The sequence below is a fragment of the Coregonus lavaretus genome (genome assembly GCF_964263955.1).
Source record: "Coregonus lavaretus genome assembly, chromosome: 35".
NCBI classification, from domain to species: domain Eukaryota; kingdom Metazoa; phylum Chordata; class Actinopteri; order Salmoniformes; family Salmonidae; genus Coregonus; species Coregonus lavaretus.
The window spans coordinates 17,529,185-17,556,192 of NC_140022.1; the positions used below are offsets into that span (position 1 = coordinate 17,529,185).

Genomic DNA, 27,008 nt, shown 5'->3' on the forward strand with positions numbered 1-27,008 from the left:
AAGTTTTCCCACTTAAAAAGATGAGGCCTGTAATTGTCATCATAGGTACACGTCAACTATGACAGACAAAATGAGAAAAAAAATTCCAGAAAATCACATTGTAGGATTTTTTATGAATTTATTTGAAAATTATGGTGGAAAATAAGTCTTTGGTCAATAACAAAAGTTTCTCAATACTTTGTTATATACCCTTTGTTGGCAATGACACAGGTCAAACGTTTTCTGTAAGTCTTCACAAGGTTTTCACACACTGTTGCTGGTATTTTGGCCCATTCCTCCATGCAGATCTCCTCTAGAGCAGTGATGTTTTGGGGCTGTCGCTGGGCAACACGGACTTTCAACTCCCTCCAAAGATTTTCTATGGGGTTGAGATCTGGAGACTGGCTAGGCCACTCCAGGACCTTGAATAGCTTCTTACGAAGCCACTCCTTCATTGTCCGGGCGGTGTGTTTGGGATCATTGTCATGCTGAAAGACCCAGCCACGTTTCATCTTCAATGCCCTTGCTGATGGAAGGAGGTTTTCACTCAAAATCTCACGATACATGGCCCCATTCATTCTTTCCTTTACACGGATCAGTCGTCCTGGTCCCTTTGCAGAAAAACAGCCCCAAAGCATGATGTTTCCACCCCTATGCCTCACAGTAGGTATGGTGTTCTTTGGATGCAACTCAGCATTCTTTGTCCTCCAAACACGACGAGTTGAGTTTTTACCAAAAAGTTATATTTTGGTTTCATCTGACCATATGACATTCTCCCAATCCTCTTCTGGATCATCCAAATGCACTCTAGCAAACTTCAGACAGGCCTGGACATGTACTGGCTTAAGCAGGGGGACACGTCTGGCACTGCAGGATTTGAGTCCCTGGCGGCAAAGTGTGTTACTGATGATAGGCTTTGTTACTTTGGTCCCAGCTCTCTGCAGGTCATTCACTAGGTCCCCCCGTGTGGTTCTGGGATTTATGCTCACCGTTCTTGTGATCATTTTGACCCCACGGGGTGAGATCTTGCGTGGAGCCCCAGATCGAGGGAGATTATCAGTGGTCTTGTATGTCTTCCATTTCCTAATAATTGCTCCCACAGTTGATTTCTTCAAACCAAGCTGCTTACCTATTGCAGATTCAGTCTTCCCAGCCTGGTGCAGGTCTACAATTTTTTTTCTGGTGTCCTTTGACAGCTCTTTGGTATTGGCCATAGTGGAGTTTGGAGTGTGACTGTTTGAGGTTGTGGACAGGTGTCTTTTATACTGATAACAAGTTCAAACAGGTGCCATCAATACAGGTATCGAGTGGAGGACAGAGGAGCCTCTTAAAGAAGAAGTTACAGGTCTGTGAGAGCCAGAAATCTTGCTTGTTTGTAGGTGACCAAATACTTATTTTCCACCATAATTTGCAAATAAATAAATAAAAAATCCTACAATGTGATTTTCTGGATTTTTTTTCCTCAATTTGTCTGTCATAGTTGACGTGTACCTATGATGAAAATTACAGGCCTCTCTCATCTTTTTAAGTGGGAGAACTTGCACAATTGGTGGCTGACTAAATACTTTTTTCCCCCACTGTATATGTGCTTTCTTGAGCAGGGGGACCTTGCGGGCGCTGCATGATTTCAGTCCTTCACGGCGTATTGTGTTACCGATTGTTTTCTTGGTGACTATGGTCCCAGCTGCCTTGAGATCATTGACAAGATCTTCCCGTGTAGTTCTGGGGTGATTCCTCACCGTTCTCATGATCATTGCAACTGCACGAGGTGAGATCTTGCATGGAGCCCCAGGCAGAGGGAGAATGACAGTTATTTTGTGTTTCTTCCATTTGCGAATAATCGCACCAACTGTTGTCTTGTAGCCCATTCCAGCCTTGTGTAGGTCTACAATCTTGTCCCTGACATCCTTGGAGAGGTATTTGGTCTTGGCCATGGTGGAGAGTTTGGAATCTGATTGATTGATTGCTTCTTTGGACAGGTGTCTTTTATACAGGTAACAAACAGATTAGGAGCACTCCCTTTAAGAGTGTGCTCCTAATCTCAGCTCGTTACCTGTATAAAAGACACCTGGGAGCCACAAATCTTTCTGATTGAGAGGGGGTCAAATACTTATTTCCCTCATTAAAACGCAAATCAATTTATAACATTTTTATCATGCGTTTTTCTGGATATTTTTGTTGTTATTCTGTCTCTCACTGTTCAAATAAACCTACCATTAAAATTATAGACTGATCATTTCTTTGTCAGTGGGCAAACGTACAAAATCAGCAGGGGATCAAATACTTTTTTCCCTCATTGTATCTAGTGGAAGAACTGGGAATCAGACAGAGGATACATTTACATCAATGGAGACTTCAGCTTTTTCCTCATATGTACACTAAACAAAAATATAAACACAATATGCAAAGTGTTGGTCTCATGAAACATGAGCTGAAATAAAAGACCCAAGAAATTGTCCATACACACAAAAATATTATTTCTCTCAAATTTTGTGCACAAATTTGTTTACATCCCTATTAGTGAGGATTTCTCATTTGCCAAGATAATGCATCCACCTGACAGGTGTGGCATATCAAGAAGCTGATTAAACAGCATGATCATTACACAGGTGCACCTTGTGCTCGGAACAATAAAATGCCACTCTAAAATTAGCAGTTTTGTCACACAACACAATGCCACAGATATCTCAAATTCTGATGGAGCATGCAATTGGCATGCTGACTGCAAGAATGTCCACCAGCGCTGTTGCCAGATAATTTAATGTTCATTTATCTACCATAAGCATCGTTTTAGAGAATTTGGCAGTGCGTCCAACCGGCCTCAACCACGGACCACGTGTAACCACGACAGCCCAGGACCTCCGGCTCCTTCACCTGCGGGGTCTTCTGAGACCAGTCACCAGGACAGCTGATGAAACTGGGTTTGTACAACTGAAGAATTTCTGCACAAACTGTCAAAAACCGTCTCAGGGAAGCTCATCTGCGTGCTCGTCGTCCTCAACAGAGTCTTGATCGGACTGCAGTTAGGCGCTGTAACAGACTTCAGTGGGAAAATGCATCCCTTCAATGGCCACTGGAGAAGTATGCTCTTCACAGATGAATCCCGGTTTTAACTGTACCGGGCAGATGGCAGACAGCGTCATGTGGGCGAGCAGTTTGCTGATGTCAACGTTGTGAATAGAGTGCCCCATGGTGGCGGTGGGGTTATGGTACGGGCAGGCATAAGCTACGGACAACGAACACAACTGCATTTTATCAATTGGCAATTTGAATGCACAGATACTGTGATGAGATCCTCAGGTCCATTGTCGTGCCATTCATCCGCTGCCATCACCTTATGTTTCAGCGTGACACTGCACGGCCCCATGTCACAAGGATCTGTTCCTGGAAGCTGAAAATGTCAGTTCTTCCATGGCCTGAATACTCAACAGACATGTCACCCATTGATCATGTTTGGGTGCTCTGGATCGACGTGTACGATAGCGTGTTCCAGTTCCCGCCAATATCCAGCACAGCCATTGAAGAGGAGCTAGACAACATTCCACAGGCCACAATCAACAGCCTGACCAACTCTTCGTAAAGGAGATGTGTCACGCTGCATGAGGCAAATGGTGGTCACACCAGATACTGACCTTTTTTGAAGGTATCTGTGACCAACATATGCATACCTATATTCCCAGTCATGTGAAATCCATAGATTAGGGCCTAATAGATTAATAAAAAAATTCTCAATTTGTCTGTCATAGTTGACGTGTACCTATGATGAAAATTACAGGCCTCTCCTCTTTTTAAGTTGGAGAATTTGCACAATTAGTGGCTGACTAAATACTTTTTTTCCCCACTGTAAATATCTATCTCATTCCTGTAAAGGTATGGAGCGTTGCACAAGCCCTGCACTTAAATAATGGCTGTGTTTCAATGGGAATTTGAACGTTTCGAGCACCTCCGTTAGTTATAAGATCAGAGAAAAAAAAATCCCTCTTTAAAATATTTTTCCTTTTGGAACAGTAATTGGTGACTTATTGTATCTCAAACCTAGACTTTTAAAATATCTTATTCCCCAACATGGAGACAATTGTGGGGAACCCACATTTACAAAAGAAGTAAATGTATGTTTCTTTTTGGTCTGCTGCATCTTGGCCTCTGTAGTAGTCACAATGTTTCTGACACCTTCACCTGAATCACACAATTCTTACCTTTCTAACAGTACTAAGCATGGGGTTGTAAGACAGTTTTAAAACCAAAATGTGCTTTATGAGGGTAGTATACAATATTATGCGTTGTTTAGAAAATGCCACCAGAGTTTAACAGGTTAATGTATGGATCAGCATCAGGCTTGAATCAAAGCTCTAATCAAATCCAGACATATTTATATGCTTTAGAATGACACTTCCAATTTTGGCAGGAAATACCGGGAGAAAAATGATTAATTCTCAGGATGGAACATTTGTAAAATACTTGGGAAATATTCAACCATAGTTCAGTTTGAGAGAACTGTGTGTAAGTGAAAGGAAAGAGAATATAGACAGTGTGTGAGTGTTTGTGTGTGTCACAGAGAGAGAGAGGTGCCCACCATGGAGACATAGTACTGTAGTTCACTCCTCCTTTCGGGGTCAAAGTTAGGGCTGGGGCTGGGGTCAGAGTTAGGTCTGGGGTCAGAGTTGAGGCTGGAACCCCTCTCCGCCCACTGTTGCCTCTCTCCACTTCCAGCTCTCAGTCTTTCTCCCTCATCCTCCTCCGACACCCATCCCCTCAGATCTCCCCCTCTGTCACACAACTCCTCAAGTCCTGCTACACAAACACACAGAAAAGTGGTGAGTATATTTAGCTGTGTGAGAGAGATTAACCCAGGATGTATACATTTCACCATGGTCACACTCAGGGCAGCTTTATTATATATTTAACTCAGGTTGCAGAAAAGACAATTGTGTTAGTGTGTGTCATTGTGTGTTAGTGTAAGTGTATATCCAAGCGCTGTCGTAGCCAGCCGCGACCGGGAGACCCATGGGGCGGCGCACAATTGGCCCAGCGTCGTCCAGGGTAGGGGAGGGAATGTCCGGCAGGGATGTAGCTCAGTTGGTAGAGCATGGCACTTGCAACGCCAGGGTTGTGGGTTTGAAAAAAGTAATAAATAATAATAATAATAAAATAATGTATGCACTCACTAACTGTAAGTCGCTCTGGATAAGAGCGTCTGCTAAATGACTAAAAAAGAAAAGAAAAAATTATTTGGCTCTGGTAGCAGAAGGATAAGGGCAGACAAAATTGTGATAGCGTGTGCATGTGTATTACTGTGTGTTAAGAGTGTATTAGTGTGTGTAAGAGTGTGTTGGCATTACTGTATATATTTCTGGCTCTGGTGGCAGAAGGATTCAGGGAGACTGCATAAATCCAATTCCAACATTAACGGATTTGAGATGAGATGACTATTAGGCTACTGCACAGTCTTGTCACACACACCCGAGTGTGAGAGTGCAATACCTACCAATGGAAGCTGCTGAGGGGAGGACGGCTGGAACGAAGCGAATGGAATCAAACACGTGGAAACCATGTGTTTGATGTGTTGAATACCATTCCACCTATCCCACTCCAGCTATTACCACGAGCCCATCCTTCCCAATTAAGGTGCCACCAACACACAATACCTACACACAATATACGTACACACACACCCCTGAGTTCTTGTCAGGTTGGTGGCTTCTAGCTGTGTGTGTGTGTGTGTGTGTGTGTGTGTGTGTGTGTGTGTGTGTGTGTGTGTGTGTGTGTTTGTGTGTGTTTGGTTCTTCTATCCTTGTGGGGACCTAAAATCCCCAAAAGTTCCCACAATAAATATTCTCCCTCGTGGGGACATTTCCCACGTCCCCATGAGGACAAATGCTATTTTAAGCTCAGGGGTTAGGTTTAGGGTTCCAATTAGGGTTAGGGTTACAATTAGGGTAAGGGGTTAGGTTTAGGGTTTGGGTTACAGGTTCGGGTAAATAGGATTTTTTATATAAATTAATTTGAGGTCTCCACGAGGATAGAAGAACAAAAAGTTATATATAAGGATATTATTTTTGACGATATATCGTATCGTTTGGACTATAATCACAATATTATTTTTGTGCTAGTTGGCTGTACGTGCACCAAAACTTTTCTTTCATCGCTTGATCTCCATCTTTTTAAATAGGGAGCCAATTTGTTTTCAGCACTTTTATTTCCATGACTGATCAAAACTTGTTTTCTCATGTCTCTCTTTTGTCCCTCGGCAGCAGACATATGATGAGCAATGTTTGGAACATCGAATTGCAATAAAATCACAGTTTCGATTCGCAATACATATAAAATCGTGAGAATCACAACACATATTGTATCGGCACCAAAGCATTGTGATAATATCATATCGTGAGGTCCCTGGCAATTCCCAGCCCTACCGTCATGTTGGTGGTTTCTAGCTGGGCGTGTGTGTGCGGTGTTCACAAGTGTGTGTGTGTGTGTACCTGTCATGTTGGTGGTGTCTAGTTGTGGCTCCAGAGGGTTGAAGGAGAGAGTGTGGTTCAGCACACTGAGGATTCCACTCTCTTCTCCTCCTGCCCCTCTCCCCCATCCTCTCTCTCTTCCCTCTGTTATCGCTCTTGCTTCGCCCTCGCCACTTAATCCCCCCCTCTCTCTGGAGAGTCGGAGGACCACTGCTTGAGCGTCTGGTGAAACAAATATAATAATTATTATACTAACAAAAATATGATAACAATAGAGAATGCACTTCTCTCAACTGAGACACTGCAGGACTCTACAGTGCAACCATTATACAAACTTTCGGGCCGGTGCGAACCACAATAATAATGTTTAATGAGCACATTTGGTAAATTATTTTTGAGCTTAGAAATCGCTAAATAAGTGACTAACAAAAAGGATGGCAGTGGGGGCTTGTGGATTTGCCACCATTTACCTTGAATGTGTTGTTTACATGCGTTTTTTCAGCATACAATGTTTGACTTGAATGTAGTCTCACAAGCCAGACATCAACACCGTATTCTTGGGAATAGAGAATCAGTGCTTGATCTCTGGCACCGTTCAAAAGTTTGAGAAGCTAGCACTTTCAGGATGAACGGTCCAATCAGTGAGTTTAAGCAGAGTGGTTTAAAACATAAAAGGTTACTATTGATTACCTTGTGCCAAGCGAGCAACTTCCTCCCCCTCCTGCTCTCTCTGCACCATGTGCGTGTGAGCTGCAGCTCTGTACTGTGCTGTAATGTGTGAACTAGATGGTTTCTGTAGTAGATGTTGGTTCATCCAGTCTTTGGGCTCGTCCCACAGCGAAGGAAGAGAAGACCCTTCTGCCTGCAAAACAAACACACTCTGCTGGCTGGCTCAGAAGGCTGTGCCTTGACCATTGAAAAAACGGATGATAGCAAATGTTGGTTTTGCTACACCAAACCAACATTAGCAGAGGCAGAAAGCAAAAGTGCAAGTCAGTATCTCTCTTAACAACAAGAAGTGACAGAAATAATCTGTGTGGAAACACTGTGTTTGAGTGTGAGTATGTGTACCTGTGTGCTGAGCAGTCTCAGCGCTTCTGTCCAATGGGAGCGTAGTAAACTCTGCAGTCTGCTCACAAGCTCCTCTCTCTGCACTTCGAGCCTCCTCCTGCTCTCCTCCAACAAAACAGACTGCTGCTTGGAGTGGGCCAGCCTGACACACACACACAAAATGGGCAGAAACCATTACAAATGCACAAACCAAACTGGTGTGATAAACTTTGCGTGTGTGTGTGTGTGTTACCTGGTCTGGTAGTCCTGGGTGAGTGTGAGTGTGTGCTGCTGGTGTTGCTGTAACTGGGAGAAAAGTTCTCTCTCATGGCGAGCACTCAGGTCCAGCAGCTGCTTCCTGAAAACACAGACACACGTCAAACACTGTTGAAGTGTGTGTGTGTTCAAGTTTCAATGTCACATGCTCAAGTACAGCGAAATGCCTTTCTTGCAAACTCAAAACCCAACAATGCAATCACAATGAAATAAGAAGAAATATGAAGAACACAATAAGTAAGTAAGCGTACTAAACTCGGCAACAAAAATAAACATCCCTTTTCAGGACACTGTCTTTCAAAGATAATTAGTAAAAATCCAAATAACTTCACAGATCTTCATTGTAAAGAGTTTAAACAGCAGAGAGAATAGTCTATGGTTTGCGTGGTTAGAGTCTTTAATGATTTCCCGGCCCTTCCTTGTTCATTAATTGGGAAACACAGTACTGTGAGGTGCCTAAGTGAGCGCTACAGGGAGACAGGACGGACAGCTGATCGTGAGTGTGCATAGAGAGTGCAAAAATAAAAAGTCAATAAAAGATAGTCTGTGTAGCTATTTATCAATCATATTTCTTGGGGATAGAAGCTGTTCAAGAGCCTGTTGGTGTCTGACTTGATGCACCAGTACCTCTTGCTGTGCGGAAGCAGAGAGAATAGTCTATGGTTTGCGTGGTTAGAGTCTTTAATGATTTCCCGGCCCTTCCTTCCACACCGACTTCAGAAAGTATTCAGACCCCTTGACTTTTTCCACATTGTTACAACCTTATTCTAAACTGGATTACATTGTTTTTTCCCCCTCATCAATCTACACACAATACCCCATAATGACGAAGGAAAAACAGGTTTAGACATTTTTACTAATTTATAAAAATTAATAAATATCACATTTATACATGTATTCAGACCCTTTACTCAGTACTTTGTCGCAGCGATTACATCCTTGAGTCTTCTTGGGTATGACGCTACAAGTTAGGCACACCTGTATTTGGGGAGTTTCTCCCATTCTTCTCTGCAGATCCTCTCAAGCTCTGTCAGGTTGGATGGGGAGCATTGCTGCACAGCTATTTTCAGGTCTCTCCAAAGATGTTCAAATCGGGTTCAAGTCCGGGCTCTGGCTGGGCCACACAAGGACATTCAGAGACTTGTCCCAAAGCCACTCCTGCATTGTCTTGGTTGTGTGCTTAGGGACGTTGTCCTGTTGGAAGGTGAACCTAAGCCCAAGTCTGAGGTCCTGAGCAGGTTTTCATCAAGGATCACTCTGTACTTTGCTCCGTTCATCTTTGTCTCGATCCTGACTAGTCTCCCAGTCCCTGCCGCTGGAAAACATCCCCACAGCATGATGCTGCCACCACCATGCTTCACTGTAGGGATGGTGACAGGTTTCCTACAGACCTAACGCTTGGCATTCAAGCCAAAGAGTTTAATCTTGGTTTCATCTGACCAGAGAATCTTGTTTCTCATGGGCTGAGAGTCTTTAGGTGCCTTTTGGCAAACTCCAAGCCGGCTGTTTCTCCCGATTGCTCAGTTTGGCCGGGCGGCCAGCTCTAGGAAGAGTCTTGGTGGCTCCAAACTTTTTCCATTTAAGAAAGATGGAGGCCACTGTGTTCTTGGTGACCTTCAATGCTGCAGACATTTTTTGGTACCCTTCCCCAGACCTGTGCCTCGACACAATCCTGTCTCGGAGCTCTACGGACAATTCCTTCGACCTCATGGCTTGGTTTTTGCCCTGAAATGCTCTGTCAACTGTGGGACCTTATATAGACAGGTGTGGGCCTTTCCAAATCATGTCCAATCAGTTGGATATACCACAGGTGGACTCCAATCAAGTTGTAGAAACATCTCATAGATGATCAATGGAAACAGGATGCACCTGAGCTCAATTTCAAGTCTCATAGCAAAGGGTCTGAATACTTCTTCAAATAAGGTATTTGTTTTTTATTTTTAATAAATTAGCAAAAATGTGTTTTCACTTTGTCATTATGGGGTATTGTGTGTAGATTGCTAAAGGATTTATTTTATCCATTTTAGATTAAGGCTGTAACGTAACAAAATCTGGAAAAAGTCAAGGGGTCTGAATACTTTCCAAAGGCACTGTAGATGTCCTGGATGGCAGGGAGCTCGCCCCCAGTGATGTACTGGGCTGTACGTACAACCCTCTGTAGTGCCATGTGATCAAGGGCGGTGCTATTGCCATACCAGGCAGTGATGCAGCCAGTCAAGATACTCAATGGTATAGCTGTGGAACTTTTTCAGGATTTGAGGGCCCATGCCAAACTTTTTCACGCGCCTTCTTCATGACTGTGCACGTGTGTTTTAAGCCTTTAGTGATTTGGACAATGAGGAACTTGAAGCTCTCGACCTGCTCCACTGCAACCCTGTCGATGTGGACTACTACGTTTCCTGTAGTCCACGATCAGCTCCTTGGTCTTACTGACGTTGAGGGAGAGGTTGTTGCTCTGGCGCCAGAGCATATGAGCGGAGTGGAGCGGTGAGAATCTCAGCTCCTCGCTCACGGAGCTGTTCACCCCTCCGCTCCCCCCGCTCAAAGCCACATCAGGCCAGTCCGCTCATTATCGCTCAGCGCTCAACGCAGTTTGCATCGCGCTCCACTCAAATCGCCCCCCGCTCACTCCAAATAAGGAACAAAATCTGCATGTATTTCACTTTTAGCTTAAACCACAGCCTTACTTTATCTCCCCGAATTTGTTGCATACAGACTCATCTCGGATTATCCATTCTGTCTTGAAACGGGGATCTAACACTGACGCTAAAATGAGATGTTAATCAGTATAGTATATTGCATAGCGAATTGACACGTTGTTTGCCAATGTTTCTGCAAAAGCAGCGATGCCCATTGGAAGTGCAGCGTGAGTGTAATCGGTGAGCAGGGATTTGATTTCTGTGACAGCAGGGAGGAACATCCCCAGGTTCCCCAGCTCCTTCTGCATTTTGTCTGTGAGGTCTGCTAGTGGTGTCAGCACACTGACAAGGTGTGTCAGCTGCCGTACTTGATTCAGGGTGATGTTAGCAACATTAGACTTGAGTTTGTTTTACCATAACGGGTATTTTTGGAACAACCGGATGAACGACTGAATCATCCGCAGCTGGCTGCTCCATCGAATGGCGCAGGCATTTGTGGGGCGGACACCTAATTGGTCGGTTTCCTCTGTGCTCTTGCGTACACTTTTCACCAGGTGCCCGACTTTCACTAACAGCCTATTAATGTTGTCGTGCTTGTTAACGGCGTTTTTGATCGCCAGCTGAAGCATGTGAATGGGGCATCTCAGATGTAAATTTGACAAAGTAAAGTACTAATTTATCATAGTTTCTTGGGGGGGTGTAGCCCGGTTGAGCTACGCTGGCGAAGTGTTGCATCCCTTCGCGTTCTCCTTTACTCAGCGGTTCATAGTCCATGAAAATCATTTTAAAAAATGCTACATCCAGCTCTCTTTTTCTCTCCCTTGTTATGGTTGGGCCTTTACGTGCAGTGAATAAACTTTTGAATTCCTCAACCCTTTTCTCTTGTTGCTGCTGCTGCTCCTCTCGCTCTATAAAATACAAATTCATGGACGACACAAATTAAATTAAACAGATGGATTCTGGGTCAGGCTTGAGCATGCTTCAGACTCGTGGTGTGAGCGAGCGAAATTGGAGCGGGACATAGAGCGACGCTCCGTCCTTTTAAAAATGCCGCTCTGCGCTCTGTCAAAATCCGTCCGCTCACGCTCCACGCTCGCTCCCGCTCCACTCATATGCTCTGTCTGGCGCCACACTGCCAGGTCACTGACCTCCTCCCTGTAGGCTGACTCATCGTCGCCGGTGATTAGGCCTACCACCGTTGTGTCGTCAGCAAAGTTGATGATGGTGTTGGAGTCGTGCGTGGCCACGCAATCATGGGTGAACAGGGAGTACAGGAGGGAACTAAGCACACACCCCTGTGGGGCCCCTGTGTTGAGGGTTAGCATGGCGGAGTTGATGTTGCCTTCCCTCACCACCTGAGGTCGGCCCGTCAGGAAGTCCAGAATCCAGTTGCAGAGGGAGGTGTTCGGACCCAGAGTCCTACGCTTGGTGACAAGCTTGGAGGGGACAATGGTGTTGAACCCTGAGCTGTAGTCAATGAACAGCATTCTCACATAGGTATTCCACTTATCTACGTGGGTGAGGGCAGTGTGGAGAGCAATTGAGATTCCATCATCTATGGATCTGTTGAAGCGGTATGCAAATTGGAGTGGGTCTAGGGTGTCTGGGATGGTGGAGTTAATGTGTGCTATAACCAGCTTCTCAAAGCACTTCATGATTACAGAAGTGAGTGTTGCATGAAGCCTTAGAGTTCTTGGGGACAGGAATGATGGTGGTCATCTTAAAACATGTGGGGATTTCAGACTGGGACAAGGAGAGGTTGAGAATGACCGTGAATATACCTGCCAACTGTCTGAGAACATGCCCTGGAATACCGTCGGGCCCCACGGCATTGCGGGTGTTGACCTGATTGAAGATCTTTCTCATGTCGACCTCGGAGAGCGAGATCACCCAATCCTCTGGGTCGGTGAAGGCCCTCACACCCGACACAAAGTTGTTGTTGTCAAAGCATGTGTATAAATTGCATTGAGTTCGTTTGGTAGAGAGGCATCGTTGGGCAGATCACGGTTGGGTCTTCCTTTGTAATCCGTAATGGACTGTAGCCCCTGCCACATGCGACAGGGCCTGTGTAATATGATTCCACCTTATTCCTATATTGTCCTGCTTGTTTGATGACTCTGCGGAGGTCATAGCGGGACTTCTTGTACTTATTCCTGTCCATGGCCGTAGCCTTTGGGTTGTCTACGATAGCTCTGTGTGCATTAGCCCTGTCCTTTAGTTCAGCGCCAAACTTGGTGTTAATCCCTCTGCTTTTGATTGGGGAAGCAGCGAACTCTCACCGTGGGGACAACGTCACCGATGCATTTCCTAATGAAGCCTGTAACAGAGGTGGTTAGCTCGTCAATGTTATCGGCGGAGTCTCTAAACATATTCCAATCAGCGTTAGCAAAGCAGTCCTGTAGCATATTTCTGATTCTGGTGACCATTTCTCAACGGAGCGAGTCATGGATACTTCCTGTTTGAGTTTCTGCTTGTAAACAGGAAGCAGGAGTACGGAGTCATGATCTGATTTGCCGAATGGCGGACGAGGGAGGGCCTTGTATGGTTGCTTGTGGGTAGAATAACAGTGGTCTAGAACTTTATCGCCCCCTAGTGGCGTTTGTATGTGTGTGTGTGTGTGTGTGTGTGTGTACCTCTGCTGTTCTTTCAGGGCAATGTGTTCCTGCTGTAAAGCTGACAGTCTCTCAGTCTCCTGTTTCAGCTTTACTTCCAACTGAGAACGCTGGGCTTCAAACCGGGCCTACACACACACACACACACACACACACACACACACACACACACACACACACAATTTTGTAAACAAACCTCCAGACAGTCATAAGATCTTGTAAACACACAGACACACAAACAGACATGTACCTGTTCCAGAGCCCAGTCCATGCGCTCCGTGTCCCTCTCTCGCCGCGAGTCTACTTCCTCCTCCTCCAGCTGTAGCAGTCTCCCCCTCACTTTGGCCAACTCTCCTCTCACCTCCTCCAACTCCTGTCTTACCTCCACCAAATGCTGCTCCTCTTGCTGCTTGCACTCCTACACACAAACGCATGCACGCACACACACAGGATGGGGTCAAGTCAGAATTTTGGAATTAACTCCAATTCAGGATGCTTTGAGTTACTTAAACGACATCTGATTCCATTAGGTACGCTTCATACACAGAAATGCTAGTTAGAGACTGCTGTTAGTTGCTAAATAAGAGACCAGAGGAGCTTTCAACAAGGCTTCCGTTTGCGGCAAAGATGTTACTTAGTAACAATTTCAGTTGAATGATTTAAATGAACATTCCAAAATGTTGGACAAGAGAGACAAACCCACCCTCTCCTCTTGCAGTTGATTGGCTAGCTGGACTGTCTGGTCCTCCAGCGATCTTCTCTCATTGGCTGTTTGCTCCTGGAGGCAGGTCAGAGCAGCCTGGGCTTCCTGGGCCTGTAGATGCAGCCCGTCTCGCTCCACACACACCTTGTTACGCTCCACACACACGCGCTCACACTCACGCCTACAGTCACACAGAGACCCTTCCAACTCCACCAGCCGCAGCTCCTACACACACACACACAGTCAGATGTGTGTAAATGATAGTGCGAGAGAATGTGACTGTGTGTGTGTTACTCACCAGCTGTCTGTTGGTTCTCTGTAGTTCATCAGAGTGTTTCTTTTCTTGCTCCAGCGCCTCAGCAACCTGAGCCAGAGACTGCTCTAATTGAGCAAGGCTCTGGAAAACACACATGCACGCACACACACACACACAGTGAAATCTGTGAGTCCTGTGTATATATGATGACAACAACAGCCAATGTCAGTCCCGCCACTTGGTTTGGCATAAAGATGTGGGATGGTGGTGTGGAAATGTAACCACTGTCAAATTCAAACAGAGCTATGGATTCAAGGCAGCAAAATTGTAAATCTGTGTAGGCACATAAATACTGTGTTTGTGCTACCTCTTGCTGCTGTGTATGTCGTCTCTCCGCCAGCTCCTTCTCCTGCTGTAGTCTCTTCACTCCCTCACTCTTCTCCTGCTCATGTTTCCTCCAGCCTTCAACCACCTTAGCCAGGGTCTGATAGACAGACACAGACAGACAGACACAGACAGACAGATAGACACAAAGCTCCACCTTGGCCTCTGATATTTTCACCATATAGATAACACCCATCCAGAAGATTTGCGTGTATGAGAGAAAGAGAGCTAGCGAAGTGAGAGAGCAAGAGTGTGTATGAGTGTAAGGTGTGTCCACACCTTATCCAGCTGCTCGATCATGATGTCCTTCTTCCGGTCAGCTGACATAGCGAGAGCCAACCGTTGCTGCAGCTCCAGAGCCTTACTCTGCAACACCAGCACCTGCCCCTCACACTGCTACAGACTAGGCTTGTCACGATACCAGTATTGTGATAGTGGTACCATGACAACCCTACTACAGACACACACACCTGCACCACACACTGCTATAGACACACAGTTACACACAAGGCAGCATCTGCCCCTCACACACACATCTGCCCCTCATACTGCTACAGAGAGAGGGGTTAGACACTGGCCAGCACTAAGACCAGGCTAGAGCAGGCTAAAGCAGGGCTGATCCTCAGGAGTTAGAAGGTCATACCAGGACCAGTGTGCGCGTGTGGGTGTACCTTGCGGCTGGTCCTCTCCCTGTCTAGGCTCTCCCTCAGGACAGTGGTTTCCGGGGAGGAGAAGACACCGTCAGAACGCAGACGAGAAGAATACAGCGGGAACAACTCCTCTATACCTCCTACCCCACCACTGGAGAAGAGAATAAGAAAAGTGCAATTTGTTTTACATATTGTCAAATACATACTGACAACATAGCCATAACAGAGAATACAAAAACGAGAAGGTGTGTAGTGTTACCTGAGTAGCTGTGAGGTGCTGTCACTGTTAAATGACTGGTTGGGACTTCCTGTAACACTGCTGCCTTCTGCAGGACAATACAGGGAATAAAATATTGGCAAAGTCAGTGTGTGTGAGAGAGAGAATGGTGTGTCGGTGTGCTTTCTCTTCAGTGTGTGTGTGTGTGTGTGTCACCCATTCCCTGAATCCCAAATAATCAGCCCCTACCCCCTAGGCACAGATCTAAGAGGTGTAAGCAATATGGTGGTGGTTCCACCTACGGTTGGGCGATGTCAACCTTTGTCCTATCGTGATTATATACCCATAAAACATTGTTATATACAATGCTATCACCCTCCCCCAACTAAAACAATAGTTGTGCTATAGCGCATAAACAAATGCAACTGGACAAATCATGACAAAAGATAATGTTGTTGAAAGCCTGAGCAGAGGCTAAGTGCAGGCAATGGCAAATATTTTCTAATATTCCTTTCTTGTGGAGGAGCAGAACAGATTTGTATGTGTGGTGCGCACATGATGGAGCAGTGACTGTCTGATAAGGAACAGGCTGTCTTACCGTAATGAGCAAGGTTATAGGCCTACATCATGGGCTGGATAGAAGCAGTCTACAGTCGTCAGAACTGGATAATAATATATTGGTGAATCTTTTACTAGGTCACAAACTATATGGTCAGAATGTTGCTTTTGATACCAATATCAGCTTAGTAGAATGTTAATACCATAATGATACTACCACTGTGAAAAAATGCCTTAAAGTCAAATATACAGCACTGTTACTGTATAAAACATGTGGTCAACTCATTCAGGTAATCAGATATCAAGTAGCTAAGCAGGAGAGCTCTAGAATGACTTTTTCCAAGACATGTAAGAAGTTGGCTTTTTTAATCTAACATTTTCAAGGAAGGCATGACGGATATTTTGATTTGCAATATGTCAAAATAGGATCCAGAATAATAAGATATATTTTTGGGCTCTTTAGAGATTCATTTGCCTGCATGTTTTTATTTTCTATATTGGCCTAGGCTATGCATATATGCTACATAATTTACCATCTGAATAAGTGGGAACTCGCTACACTGCCTTCAGAAAGTATTATTTTTCCACATTTTGCTGTGTTACAGCTTGACTTTAAAATGGATTGAGATGTTTTTGCCGTTGACCTTATGGGGTATTGTGTGTAGGCCAAAGTGGAATGTTTTTCAAAAAAAGTACTAATTAATTAAAAATGAAAAGCTGAAATGTCTTGAATAAATAAGTATTCAACTCCTTTATTATGCCAAGCCTATATAAGTTCAGGAGTAAAAATGTTCTTAAAGTGTCACATAAGTTGCATGGACTCACTGTGTGTGCAATAATAGTGTTTAACATGATTTTTGAATGACTACCTCATCTGTAAGGTCCCTCAGTCGAGCAGTGAATTTCAAACACAGATTCAACTACAAAGAACAGGGAGGTTTCCCAATGCCTCGCAAAGGGCACCTATTGGTAGATGGGTAAAAAGGAAAAACGCAGACACTGATTATCCCTTTGAGCATGGTGAAGTTATTAATTACACTTTGGATGGTGTATCAATAGACACTGTCACAACAACGATAAAGGCGTCTTCCTTACTCAGTTGCCGGAGAGGAAGGAGACCGCTCAGGGATTTCACCATGAGACCAATGGTGACTTTAAAACAGTTTAATGGCTGTGACAGGAGAAAACTGAGGATGGATCAACAACATTGTAGTTATGCCACAATACTAACCTAATTAGTAAATGTAAAATGTAAATGACAGTGAAAAGAAGGAAGCCTGTACAGATATATATTTTTTCCAAAACATGCATCCTGTTTGCAACAAGGCACTAAAGTAATACTGAAAAAATAATTGCCAAAGCAATTAACTTTTTGTCCTGAACACAAAGTGTTATGTTTGGGACAAATCCAATACAACACATTAGAGTACCACTCTCCATATTTTCAAGCATAGTGGCGGCTGCATCATGTTATTGGTATGCTTGTAATCGTTAAGGAGTTTGAGTTGATGCCGGGGAGTAGTGAGTTGCAATAGTCAAGACGGGAGGAGATGAATGCATGTATGAGGGTTTCAGCGGCAGGACGGGAGGGGGAGGACTTTGGCAATGTTGCAGAGGTGGATGAGGATTTGACAGTCCGTCTTATGTGGTGGTCAAAGGAGAGGGTGGAGTCCAGGATGACGCCAAGGTTGCGTGTGTGGGGGGAGGGAGGGAGAGACAGTGGTGTCATCAATGGTGAGGTTGCCAGCTTTGGTGAGGGTACATTTGGTGCCTATGGGGAGTAGTTCTGTTTTATCACTGTTGAGCTTGAGGAAGTTTTGTTGAATTCATGTTTATATTGCAGAGAGTCAGGATTCAATGTGGGACAGAGGTGGGTTGAGGAGGGATTTGGTGTCGAGGTAGATCTGGGTGTCATCGGCATAGCAGTGGAAGTCAAGGTTGAAGTGACGGAGGATCTGACCAAGGGGGAGTATGTAGATGAAGAGTAAGGGTCCCAGCACAGAGCCCTGGGGGACACCCTGCAGCTGAATCTGAGGTGTGGCCATTGAGGGAGATGTAGTGGGTCCGGTTTGTGAGGTATTATTGTAGCCAGGAGAGTGCGGTGCCCTCAACACCCAGACCCTCAAGCCAGGTGAGGAGGATCTGATAGCTCACTGTGTCAAAAGCAGCACTTAGGTCGAGGAGAATCAGGATTTTGAGGGCACCAGCATCAGCAGGGCATTGACAACTTTGAGGATTGCAGTTTCAGTACTGTGGAGGGGGCGGAAACCAGACTGGAAGGGCTAGAATAGGTTGTTGATTAGCAGGTGGGTTTGTAATTAGGAGACAACAGTTCATGCAAGGCAGGCGGGGTTGGAAATGGGGCAGACGTTATTGAGGAAAGTAGTGTCTAGTACTGGCATTTTTAAGACGGGGGTGATTGCAGCTGTTTTGTAGTTGGAGGGGACAGTGATGAGGATTTTTCATTTGCCACATCAACAGTTCCGTGGGCAAGGGAGCAGTTGAAGATGTGTACGATATATGGACAGCAAGCAGACTTTGATGAGAGCAGTGGAGAGAAGATCCTGTGAGCAAGTTGTAGTCTTGGATGACATGATGAGTTTTGAGCTATAGGGAAAGTCAATGGGGGGCGAATTCGGAGAGACGGGTTTCAGGGGTGACAGTTGGGAGGTTAACAGGGGCAGGTGCGGCTGAGGGAGATTGATCAGTCAGTGATGAGTTTATTTGGGTGATCTTGTCCTTGAAAATCTGAAGGAAGGATTTGCAGAGTTCAGTGGAGGGAGTAGAGAAGGTGTCATCACAGGGCTGAAGTGGTTTGCTGACAGTGGAGAACAGAGTCTGGGAGTTGTTATTAAATGATGTCGGAGAAGTAGGCGGACCTGGCAGCACTGAGGGCATCTGTAGGTGGAGAGGTGTAGTTTGTAGGCCTCAGCGTGGGCAGTGAGCCCAGACTTCCAGTTCAGGCGCTCCAGTCGGCGGCCAGCTTGCTTCAGGGCGCGGAGCTCAGGGGTAAACCAGGGGGAGGAGAAGGAAACCGGTTTAGTTTGGAGGGGGCCAGAGAGTTGAGGGAGGCAGATAGAGTAGTGTTTGAATTGGGCAGCTAGTTCATCAGGTGTGTTGGGGGTGTGGTCAAGGGGCAGGGCAGAGCAATTGGCATCAGAGTTGGAGGGGGTCAACAGCTTTGATGTTGCAGAAGGAGAGAAGGCATTTGTCAGTGTTGTGAGGTGAGTATGAGGGAAGAGAGAAATTAAGTATATTGTGGTAAGATAGTGGGAACAGGGAGAGAGAAATATGAGTTAGGTTGAGGCCAACAGAGCAGATGAGATCAAGTATGTGTCCCTTGATGTGAGTGGGAAAATTGACGTTGGGTAATATTGAAAAAGTCCAGATCAGCAATGAAAGAGGCAAGTTTTGAGTTACCAGCAGGAGTAGCTTGGTTAGTAGCTTGGTTAAGAGAAAATAAATCACTGTGTTATTGCCAAGTTTCAGTTAGGAGGAGGAAGTCTAGCTTGTTGTCAGATATTAGTTCATGGAGCAAGGGGCCTTTGTTGTTCATTGATTGAGTGTTGAGGCGAGCAAAGTTAGTATTGTGAGAGAGGTGAGTTTATGGATAGTGGTACAGTAGGTTGAAGGGGACGTAGGCAGTCATGGTTTACTGTACAAGATGATGGATTGGAAGTAGGGCGTGAGTGAGACCAGAGAGTTAATGTTGCTACCAGTAGAATAGTTGACAGGCCAGTTGTGACGTGAGCCACGATGCAGTTAGCCGCGTCTACGTAGGATGCCCGATGAGCGGGCAGGAACAAGGACATCATAGGAGAGCCGATAGTTATTATTCATGCGGCGAAGATCAAGGGGGGAGTAGTTGATACGACGTCTTTTCACAGTATTGTAGGAACAAAGTTAAATCTGATAGATAGGTCACTCCTGGTGCCACAGAGTCTGAATGACAAGGATTCCAATATGTCGAGTGAGCCACCTCTACGCAGACGACACCATTTTGTAAACATCTGGCCCTTCATTGGACACTGTGTTAACAAACCTCCAAACAAGCTTCAATGCCATACAACACTGCTTCAATGCCATACAACACTCCTTCAGTAGCCTCCAACTGCTCTTACAGTGAGGTAAAAAAGTATTTGATCCCCTGCTGATTTTGTACGTTTGCCCACTGACAAAGAAATGATCAGTCTATTATTTTAAATGGTAGGTTTATTTTAACAGTGAGAGACAGAATAACAACAAAAAAATCCAGAAAAACGCATGTCAAAAATGTTATAAATTGATTTGCATTTTAATGAGGGAAATAAGTATTTGACCCCCTCTCAATCAGTAAGATTTCTGGCTCCCAGGTGTCTTTTATACAGGTAACGAGCTGAGATTAGGAGCACACTCTTAAAGGGAGTGCTCCTAATCTCAGTTTGTTACCTGTATAAAAGACACCTGTCCACAGAACATTTTACATTTACATTTTAGTCATTTAGCAGACGCTCTTATCCAGAGCGACTTACAGGAGCAATTGGGGTTAAGTGCCTTGCTCAAGGGCACATTAACGTCATTTAGCAGACGCTCTTAGCCAGAGCGACTCACAAATTGGTGCGTTTACCCTATAGCCAGTGGGATAACCACTTTACAATTTGGGAGGGGGGGGTTAGAAGGATTACTTTGTCCTATCCCAGGTATTCCTTAAAGAGGTGGGGTTTCGAATGTCTCCGGAAGGTGGTGAGTGACTCCGCTGTGGGGTGGGGGGGGGGGGGTGGGGGGGGGGGTAGAAGGATTACTTTATCCTATCCCAGGTATTCCTTAAAGAGGTGGGGTTTCAAATGTCTCCGGAAGGGGGTGAGCGACTCCGCTGTGTGTGTGTGTGGGGGGGGGGGTAGAAGGAAGCAATCAATCAATCAATCAGATTCCAAACTTTCCACCATGGCCAAGAACAAAGAGCTCTCCAAGGATGCCAGGGACAAGATTGTAGATCTACACAAGGCTGGAATGGGCTACAAGACCATCGCCAAGCAGCTTGGTGAGAAGGTGACAACAGTTGGTGCGATTATTCGCAAATGGAAGAAACACAAAATAACTGTCAATCTCCCTTGGCCTGGGGATCCATGCAAGAACTCTCCTCGTGGAGTTGCAATGATCATGAGAACGGTGAGGAATCAGCCTAGAACTACACGGGAGGATCTTGTCAATGATCTTAAGGCAGCTGGGACCATAGTCACCAAGAAAAAAATTGGTAACACACTACGCCGTGAAGGACTGAAATCCTGCAGCGCCCGCAAGGTCCCCCTGCTCAAGAAAGCACATATACAGGGCCGTCTGAAGTTTGCCAATGAACATCTGAATGATTCAGAGGAGAACTGGGTGATGAAGTGTTGTGGTCAGATGAGACCAAAATCAAGCTCTTTGGCATCAACTCAACTTGCCGTGCTTGGAGGAGGAGGAATGCTGCCTATGACCCCAAGAACACCATCCTCACCGTCAAACATGGAGGTGGAAATATTATGCTTTGGGGGTGTTTTTCTGCTAAGGGGACAGGACAACTTCACCGCATCGAAGGGACGATGGGCGGGGCCATGTACCGTCAAATCTTGGGTGAGAACCTCCTTCCCTCAGCCAGGGCATTGAAAATGGGTTGTGGATGGGTATTCCAGCATGACAATGACCCGAAACACACGGCCAAGGCAACAAAGGAGTGGCTCAAGAAGATGAACATTAAGGTCCTGGAGTGGCCTAGCCAGTCTCCAGACCTTAATCCCATAGGAAATCTGTGGAGGGAGCTGAAGGTTCGAGTTGCCAAACGTCAGCCTCGAAACCTTAATGACTTGGAGAAGATCTGCAAAGAGGAGTGGAACAAAATCCCTCCTGAGATGTGTGCAAACCTGGTGGCCAACTACAAGAAACGTCTGACCTCTGATTGCCAACAAGGGTTTTGCCACCAAGTTCTAAGTCATGTTTTGCAGAGGGGTCAAATACTTATTTCCCTCATTAAAATGCAAATCAATTTATAACATTTTTGACATGCGTTTTTATGGATTTTTTTGTTGTTATTCTGTCTCTCACTGTTCCAATAAACCTACTATTAAAATTAAAGACTGATCATGTCTTTGTCAGTGGGCAAACGTACAAATTCAGCAGGGGATCAAATACTTTTTTTCCCTTACTGTAAACACTAGTAAAACTAAATGCATGCTCTTCAATCGAACGCTGCTGGCACCCGCCCACCCGACTAGAATCACTACTCTCGACGGGTCTGACCTAGAGTATGTGGACAACTACAAATACCTAGGTGTCTGGTTAAACTGTAAACTCTCCTTCCAGACTCACATTAAGAATCTCCAATCCAAAGTTAAATCTAGAATCGGCTTCCTATTTCGCAACAAAGCCTCCTTCACTCATGCTGCCAAACATGCCCTCGTAAAACTGACTATCCTACCGATCCTTGACAAAATAGCCTCCAACACTCAACTCAGCAAATTGGATGTAGTCTATCACAGTGCCATCCGTTTTGTCTCCAAAGCCCCATACACTACCCACCACTGTGACCTGTATGCTCTTGTTGGCTGGTCCTCACTACATGTTCATCGTCAAACCCACTGGCTCCAGGCCATCTATAAATCACTGCTAGGCAAATCTCCGCCTTATCTTAGCTCATTGGTCACCATAGCAGCACCCACCCGTAGTCTGCGCTCCAGCAGGTATATCTCACTGGTCATCCCCAAAGCCAAAACCTCCTTTGGCCGAATTGCAAAAATCTTTGAAGCTGTAGACTCTTATCTCCCTCACTAACTTTAAGCATCAGTTGTCAGAGCACCTTACCGATCACTGCACCTGTACACAGCCCATCTGAAATTAGCCCACCCAACTACCTCATTCCTATATTGTTATTTATTTTGCTCATCTATCATTCCAGTGTTAATCCTAATTGTAATTATTTTTGCACTATAGCCTATTTATTGCCTTACCTCCATAACTTGCTACATTTGCACACACTATATATATATTTTTTTTCTTCTGTTGTATTTATGGACTTTGATTTTTTTTACCCCATATGTAACTCTGTGTTGTTGTTTTTATCGCACTGCTTTGCTTTATCTTGGCCAGGTCGCAGTTGTAAATGAGAACTTGTTCTCAACTGGCTTACCTGGTTAAATAAAGGTGAAATAGAAAATAAAATAAATGAAAGATGGAATACCCTGACTTGGGTACAAGGTGATACCATCAGAGTGGGGAGTGCCCACTGATGGATACCAGAAGTTGTTGAAGAAAATATGTGAAGGGCTATATAAACGGAAAGGTTTTCTTTGTTCAGGAGTTCGGATGACAATAGGCAACGCATGTGACGTTTGTTATATGAACCCGATACCGTATCTATTAAATACATATTGTATCAACTCTCCATCTAAGTGTTAAATATCTTCTTGCATTTTGAATTCCTTGATACCAGTAGTATTTGGTTGCAAAAAAAGTGGAGGCTGGGTTACCAGAGCGAGAACCAGGTAGAGAAGCGCTTCAGGGGAGCCCTATAGCTAGCCGGTGAAAAAGCAGCGGGCAGCAGGAGCTACACCGGGCCGCAGGAGAGTCAAAGAGGGTAATTCAATAGGTATTCTAGAGGGAGGTATGGCGAGGGACATCCAAAATAGATACATTCCCTAGGCAATAATCCAAAAGGTGGGTTAGGCAACCAGGAGGCCTGCGATCAGAGGAAGAATCCAGGCAGGTGGAGGTGATCACAGCAGCGCAGTCCAGACTCCGAGGTAGGTTAACAGTCAACTAGCAAGCTAGCTTGCACTAATAAGCCAAGGTTGTAAAAGTCACAAAACTATGGTAGGCCTACTTCACAGACCCCCAAAAAATACTTACACGAAAAATGGACGAATAACTAACAAATCAAAGTTAACGAGTAAACACTGCTGCTAAACAAGTACCAGGGAGATGCAGCAGTCAAGCATAATGCTAGCAGATATTCTCGCCCGGAAATGACTAGTGTTGTTGTCTATCCTAATTGTTTAGGCTACCTTGCGCTCTCCTCTGGCAATGGCCCGACTCACACTGGCACACGTAGTGCACACACAGAGGCATCTTGAAAGTGTGTCTCTAGTATTTTTTTATATATTGATTTTCCCCCCTTTTTTTGCCGCAGTGGCAACAATTAAGCAGCAGCACAATATAAATGGATTTAAGACTTTAAGTTAAGGACCCGCGGACACCCTTAGGTTATTGGCCATTTGGTTTTCAACCTCGCATGTAGGGGTTTTCCCGGCCCGCATGGATTTCTTTCTTAATAAGCTTAAACGTCATTAAACGTTTCTATAGGCTATTGATATTGTTTGTTATCTCATTATTAGTCCTCTGGCTACCTTACATTTTTTGGCTATTCAAATAACTTTTGAGATGGAACTGCGTTACATTCATTGTTTGATCGGGAGAAATCCATGCATAAGCATATAGCCTTCAGCCATAATCATAGCCTATCAAATGGAGAGAGAAGGAAATATAGGCTGTTTTTTTAAAACAGCTAGACAAGATAGTTAAGGAGTGTCCATTATGCCCATTTATCCGACAGAGAGAGGGAGCGAGAGAAACAATATTTTGCGCTGCTTTGGTGTAATTCTCTGCTTTGTCTGGCCTACATTCCTCTCTTGCGTTCTGTAGGCTTTTTAAATGTTTTATTGAAATAGGCTATAACAAATAGGAATAGGCAAATTAGAATGTCACTTGTCCTGCAATACTTTTTTACTGCGGGGCACCAGTCAAGTTCAAATACGCTAAACCATCGTCTGTCACATCATAATGTCGTCACCATCGACAATTGCTGTCAATCATCGTCAATAGACAATACTATCATAATATTGCCCAACCCTAGTTTCACCTCCATCTTGACCTCTGACAGGTCAGGTGGATTTTTTTGCCATATTGTGGACATCCATCCATTCCTCTAAGATCTGTGCCTATGGGGGTAAGGGCTCGGGTTGATTTGGGATACAGGGAGTCTCTAGTGTCTCACCATCTGCCTCCAATGTAGGTGTGCTTCTCAGCATGGTTTGGAGGTGAGCTCTGACGTTCTCCATGTCCTGGATATGTCTCCTGCCATTCTGCAACCAACACACCAACATGAAACCACACACACAAAGTCGCACACACACAACAAACACGTGTAGGATGTAAGGGGTTAGTTACAGTCAGTCTGTTGCTGTAGTCCACACTGGTCTGGAGATTAACACCCATCTCCTCTACCAACACCCTCTCTTCCTCTCCATCCTCCTGTTTCCCCCCGGGGGAGGGGGTGTGTAGCTTCAGGGGGGGTCTAGCCTTACCCCCTCCCTCCCCCCCCAGCTGTGAAGAAAACTGAAATGACACCTGTCTGGAGACACGCAGAGATAGTTAGAGAGTGAGACATTAAAAAAATTTTATTCTAATAATAATAATATGCCATTTAGCAGACGCTTTTATCCAAAGCGACTTACAGTCATGTGCGCATACATTTTTACGTATGGGTGGTCCCGGGGATCGAACCCACTACCCTGGCGTTACAAGCGCCATGCTCTATCAATTGAGCTACAGAGGACCGACCACACATGACACTGTCCATCAGCCAGTCTGTTCGCATGTTAAACACCTGGTCTTATTTCTGGACAAGAGGGGGGTGAGGTTGTTTCTGGGAGCATAGGGGTTGTTTCTGGATAGGGCCTGGGTTACCTGTGACTGTGGCCTGGTGATGGTTGACCTTTGGCCTGGAGGTCTCGGGTGAGTTGCAGCGAGGAGTAGAGGCGGGCTGTGACCTCACGAGACTCATCCCACAGGGAGCGGGGCGAGGAAGGCCAGGAGCAGATCAGAGAGGGGGAGGGAGGGGCTTGTTTCGAAAGGGAAGCGGTGAGGAGAGAAACGGGTGGAGGAGAGGTGGGGGCTGATATATGCAAAGGTTCTATGTCACTTTGTAGTTCTTCACACCTGACTGATGCCATCCCTGAACAGAGTAAACACACAGTCAGTCAGTGTAGAAAATACTAAATCAGAGTTTGTGTACAATCACATGAGCAAGTTACAGTTCATAGCTAACCTTTTATGCCTAGCTAATGTTAGCTACCTATGTTTACAAACAACAACTTTTCCAGCTACTTAGCTAGCAAGCTAACTAACGACGTTAACTGTTGCTGTACATTTGATTGGTCTAAAAAAAACGTTCTTATCTAATTCGCTAGTTAACTAGCTACTTATGTTCAGCTAGCAAAAAAATTAACCAAAACATTAACGTTAGCTAACTTAGTGAGCAAATAAGACAGAGGTAACGTTAGTCAACTAACGTTAGCTAGGCAATGTTGATGCTGTTTGTTTGTTGTGACAACGTCGTTAGCTAGTCCAGCAACAGGAAAGTGACTAATCCTGAGAAATGGCTGTATACTGCTATGGTGATAGCTAGCTATATGGGAGACCAACGAGTGAGACATTGCTAGCAAATAGCTAACTAGCTAAACATTTTCAAATTAAGTTAACGTCCTGTAGATCATAGTGATGCATAACGTTAGAGGTCAAGCTCAGCTAACTAACAAGCGTCATTAGTTTAGTATGACTCTGGTTAGGCTACCTAGCTAGCTTCTTTTCCAAACGATAATAACACACAATCCCATCCTACCTATTAGTTGAGAGTGGCTGTGTATGTACCCGGGCCTCGGACAACTCCCGGGCGCGAAAAGGTACTAGTGGCTAGCTAGTTACTGTACCAAGCTATCCTTCACTGAAGACTTCAATGGTAGCTTCTAGCTAAATACACTAGCTAGCTAACGACCAGGTTAGCAGAAGGCTATATCAACATCTAGTCAGTATATAGATACTCTTTGGTACTAACTAACGAAAAAACTCCCGGCGCTTGATTGAAAAACTTTTTTTTTTTTTTTTTTTTTACCGCGCTTGGCTGTGGTAACTAGTGGCAACTTCGCTTGTTTAAGCTACACCACGTCCGGTATAGGCCCTTTTCACGTGACGTCAGACAACTTCCGTTCTGCCGCGATGCAGGCTATGTTTACATCCGGTGTCGCTTAGGAACGCTTAGCTAGTAGCACATCATTATGGAGTTCACCCAGTCCCTTTCACATCTGCCACCAATACGACTTAACGACGTAGAACGACTTGCTGACAAGTGGTCCCTTACTTCAAGATCGAAGCTTGATAAAGGCTACAAGTTCTTCGTTGAAGGTTACCTGTTTGATTATGAAGGTACGTGTTTATCTT

General features: G+C 45.0%; 1 protein-coding gene across 1 annotated transcript in view; it reads right to left on the reverse strand.

Moving 5' to 3' along the window:
- LOC311109884 (centrobin-like) overlaps positions 1–26,707 on the reverse strand; it is a gene marked incomplete at its 3' end in the record, with an annotated part of 38,326 nt that extends 11,619 nt beyond the window's left edge. The window contains exons 1-17 of the mRNA XM_084152897.1: positions 26,413–26,707; positions 25,479–25,746; positions 24,960–25,143; positions 24,787–24,874; positions 15,267–15,333; positions 15,029–15,158; positions 14,637–14,753; positions 14,341–14,457; positions 14,016–14,114; positions 13,718–13,942; positions 13,265–13,432; positions 13,036–13,142; positions 7,741–7,845; positions 7,509–7,650; positions 7,128–7,299; positions 6,459–6,659; positions 4,553–4,770 (exon numbers count right to left, since the gene is read on the reverse strand). Of these exons, the coding sequence (XP_084009023.1) occupies positions 4,553–4,770; positions 6,459–6,659; positions 7,128–7,299; positions 7,509–7,650; positions 7,741–7,845; positions 13,036–13,142; positions 13,265–13,432; positions 13,718–13,942; positions 14,016–14,114; positions 14,341–14,457; positions 14,637–14,753; positions 15,029–15,158; positions 15,267–15,333; positions 24,787–24,874; positions 24,960–25,143; positions 25,479–25,744 (2,406 nt within the window). The 5' untranslated portion in view covers positions 25,745–25,746; positions 26,413–26,707. The remainder of the gene's footprint in view (positions 1–4,552; positions 4,771–6,458; positions 6,660–7,127; positions 7,300–7,508; positions 7,651–7,740; positions 7,846–13,035; positions 13,143–13,264; positions 13,433–13,717; positions 13,943–14,015; positions 14,115–14,340; positions 14,458–14,636; positions 14,754–15,028; positions 15,159–15,266; positions 15,334–24,786; positions 24,875–24,959; positions 25,144–25,478; positions 25,747–26,412) is intronic.
- Positions 26,708–27,008: the final 301 nt, after the last annotated feature.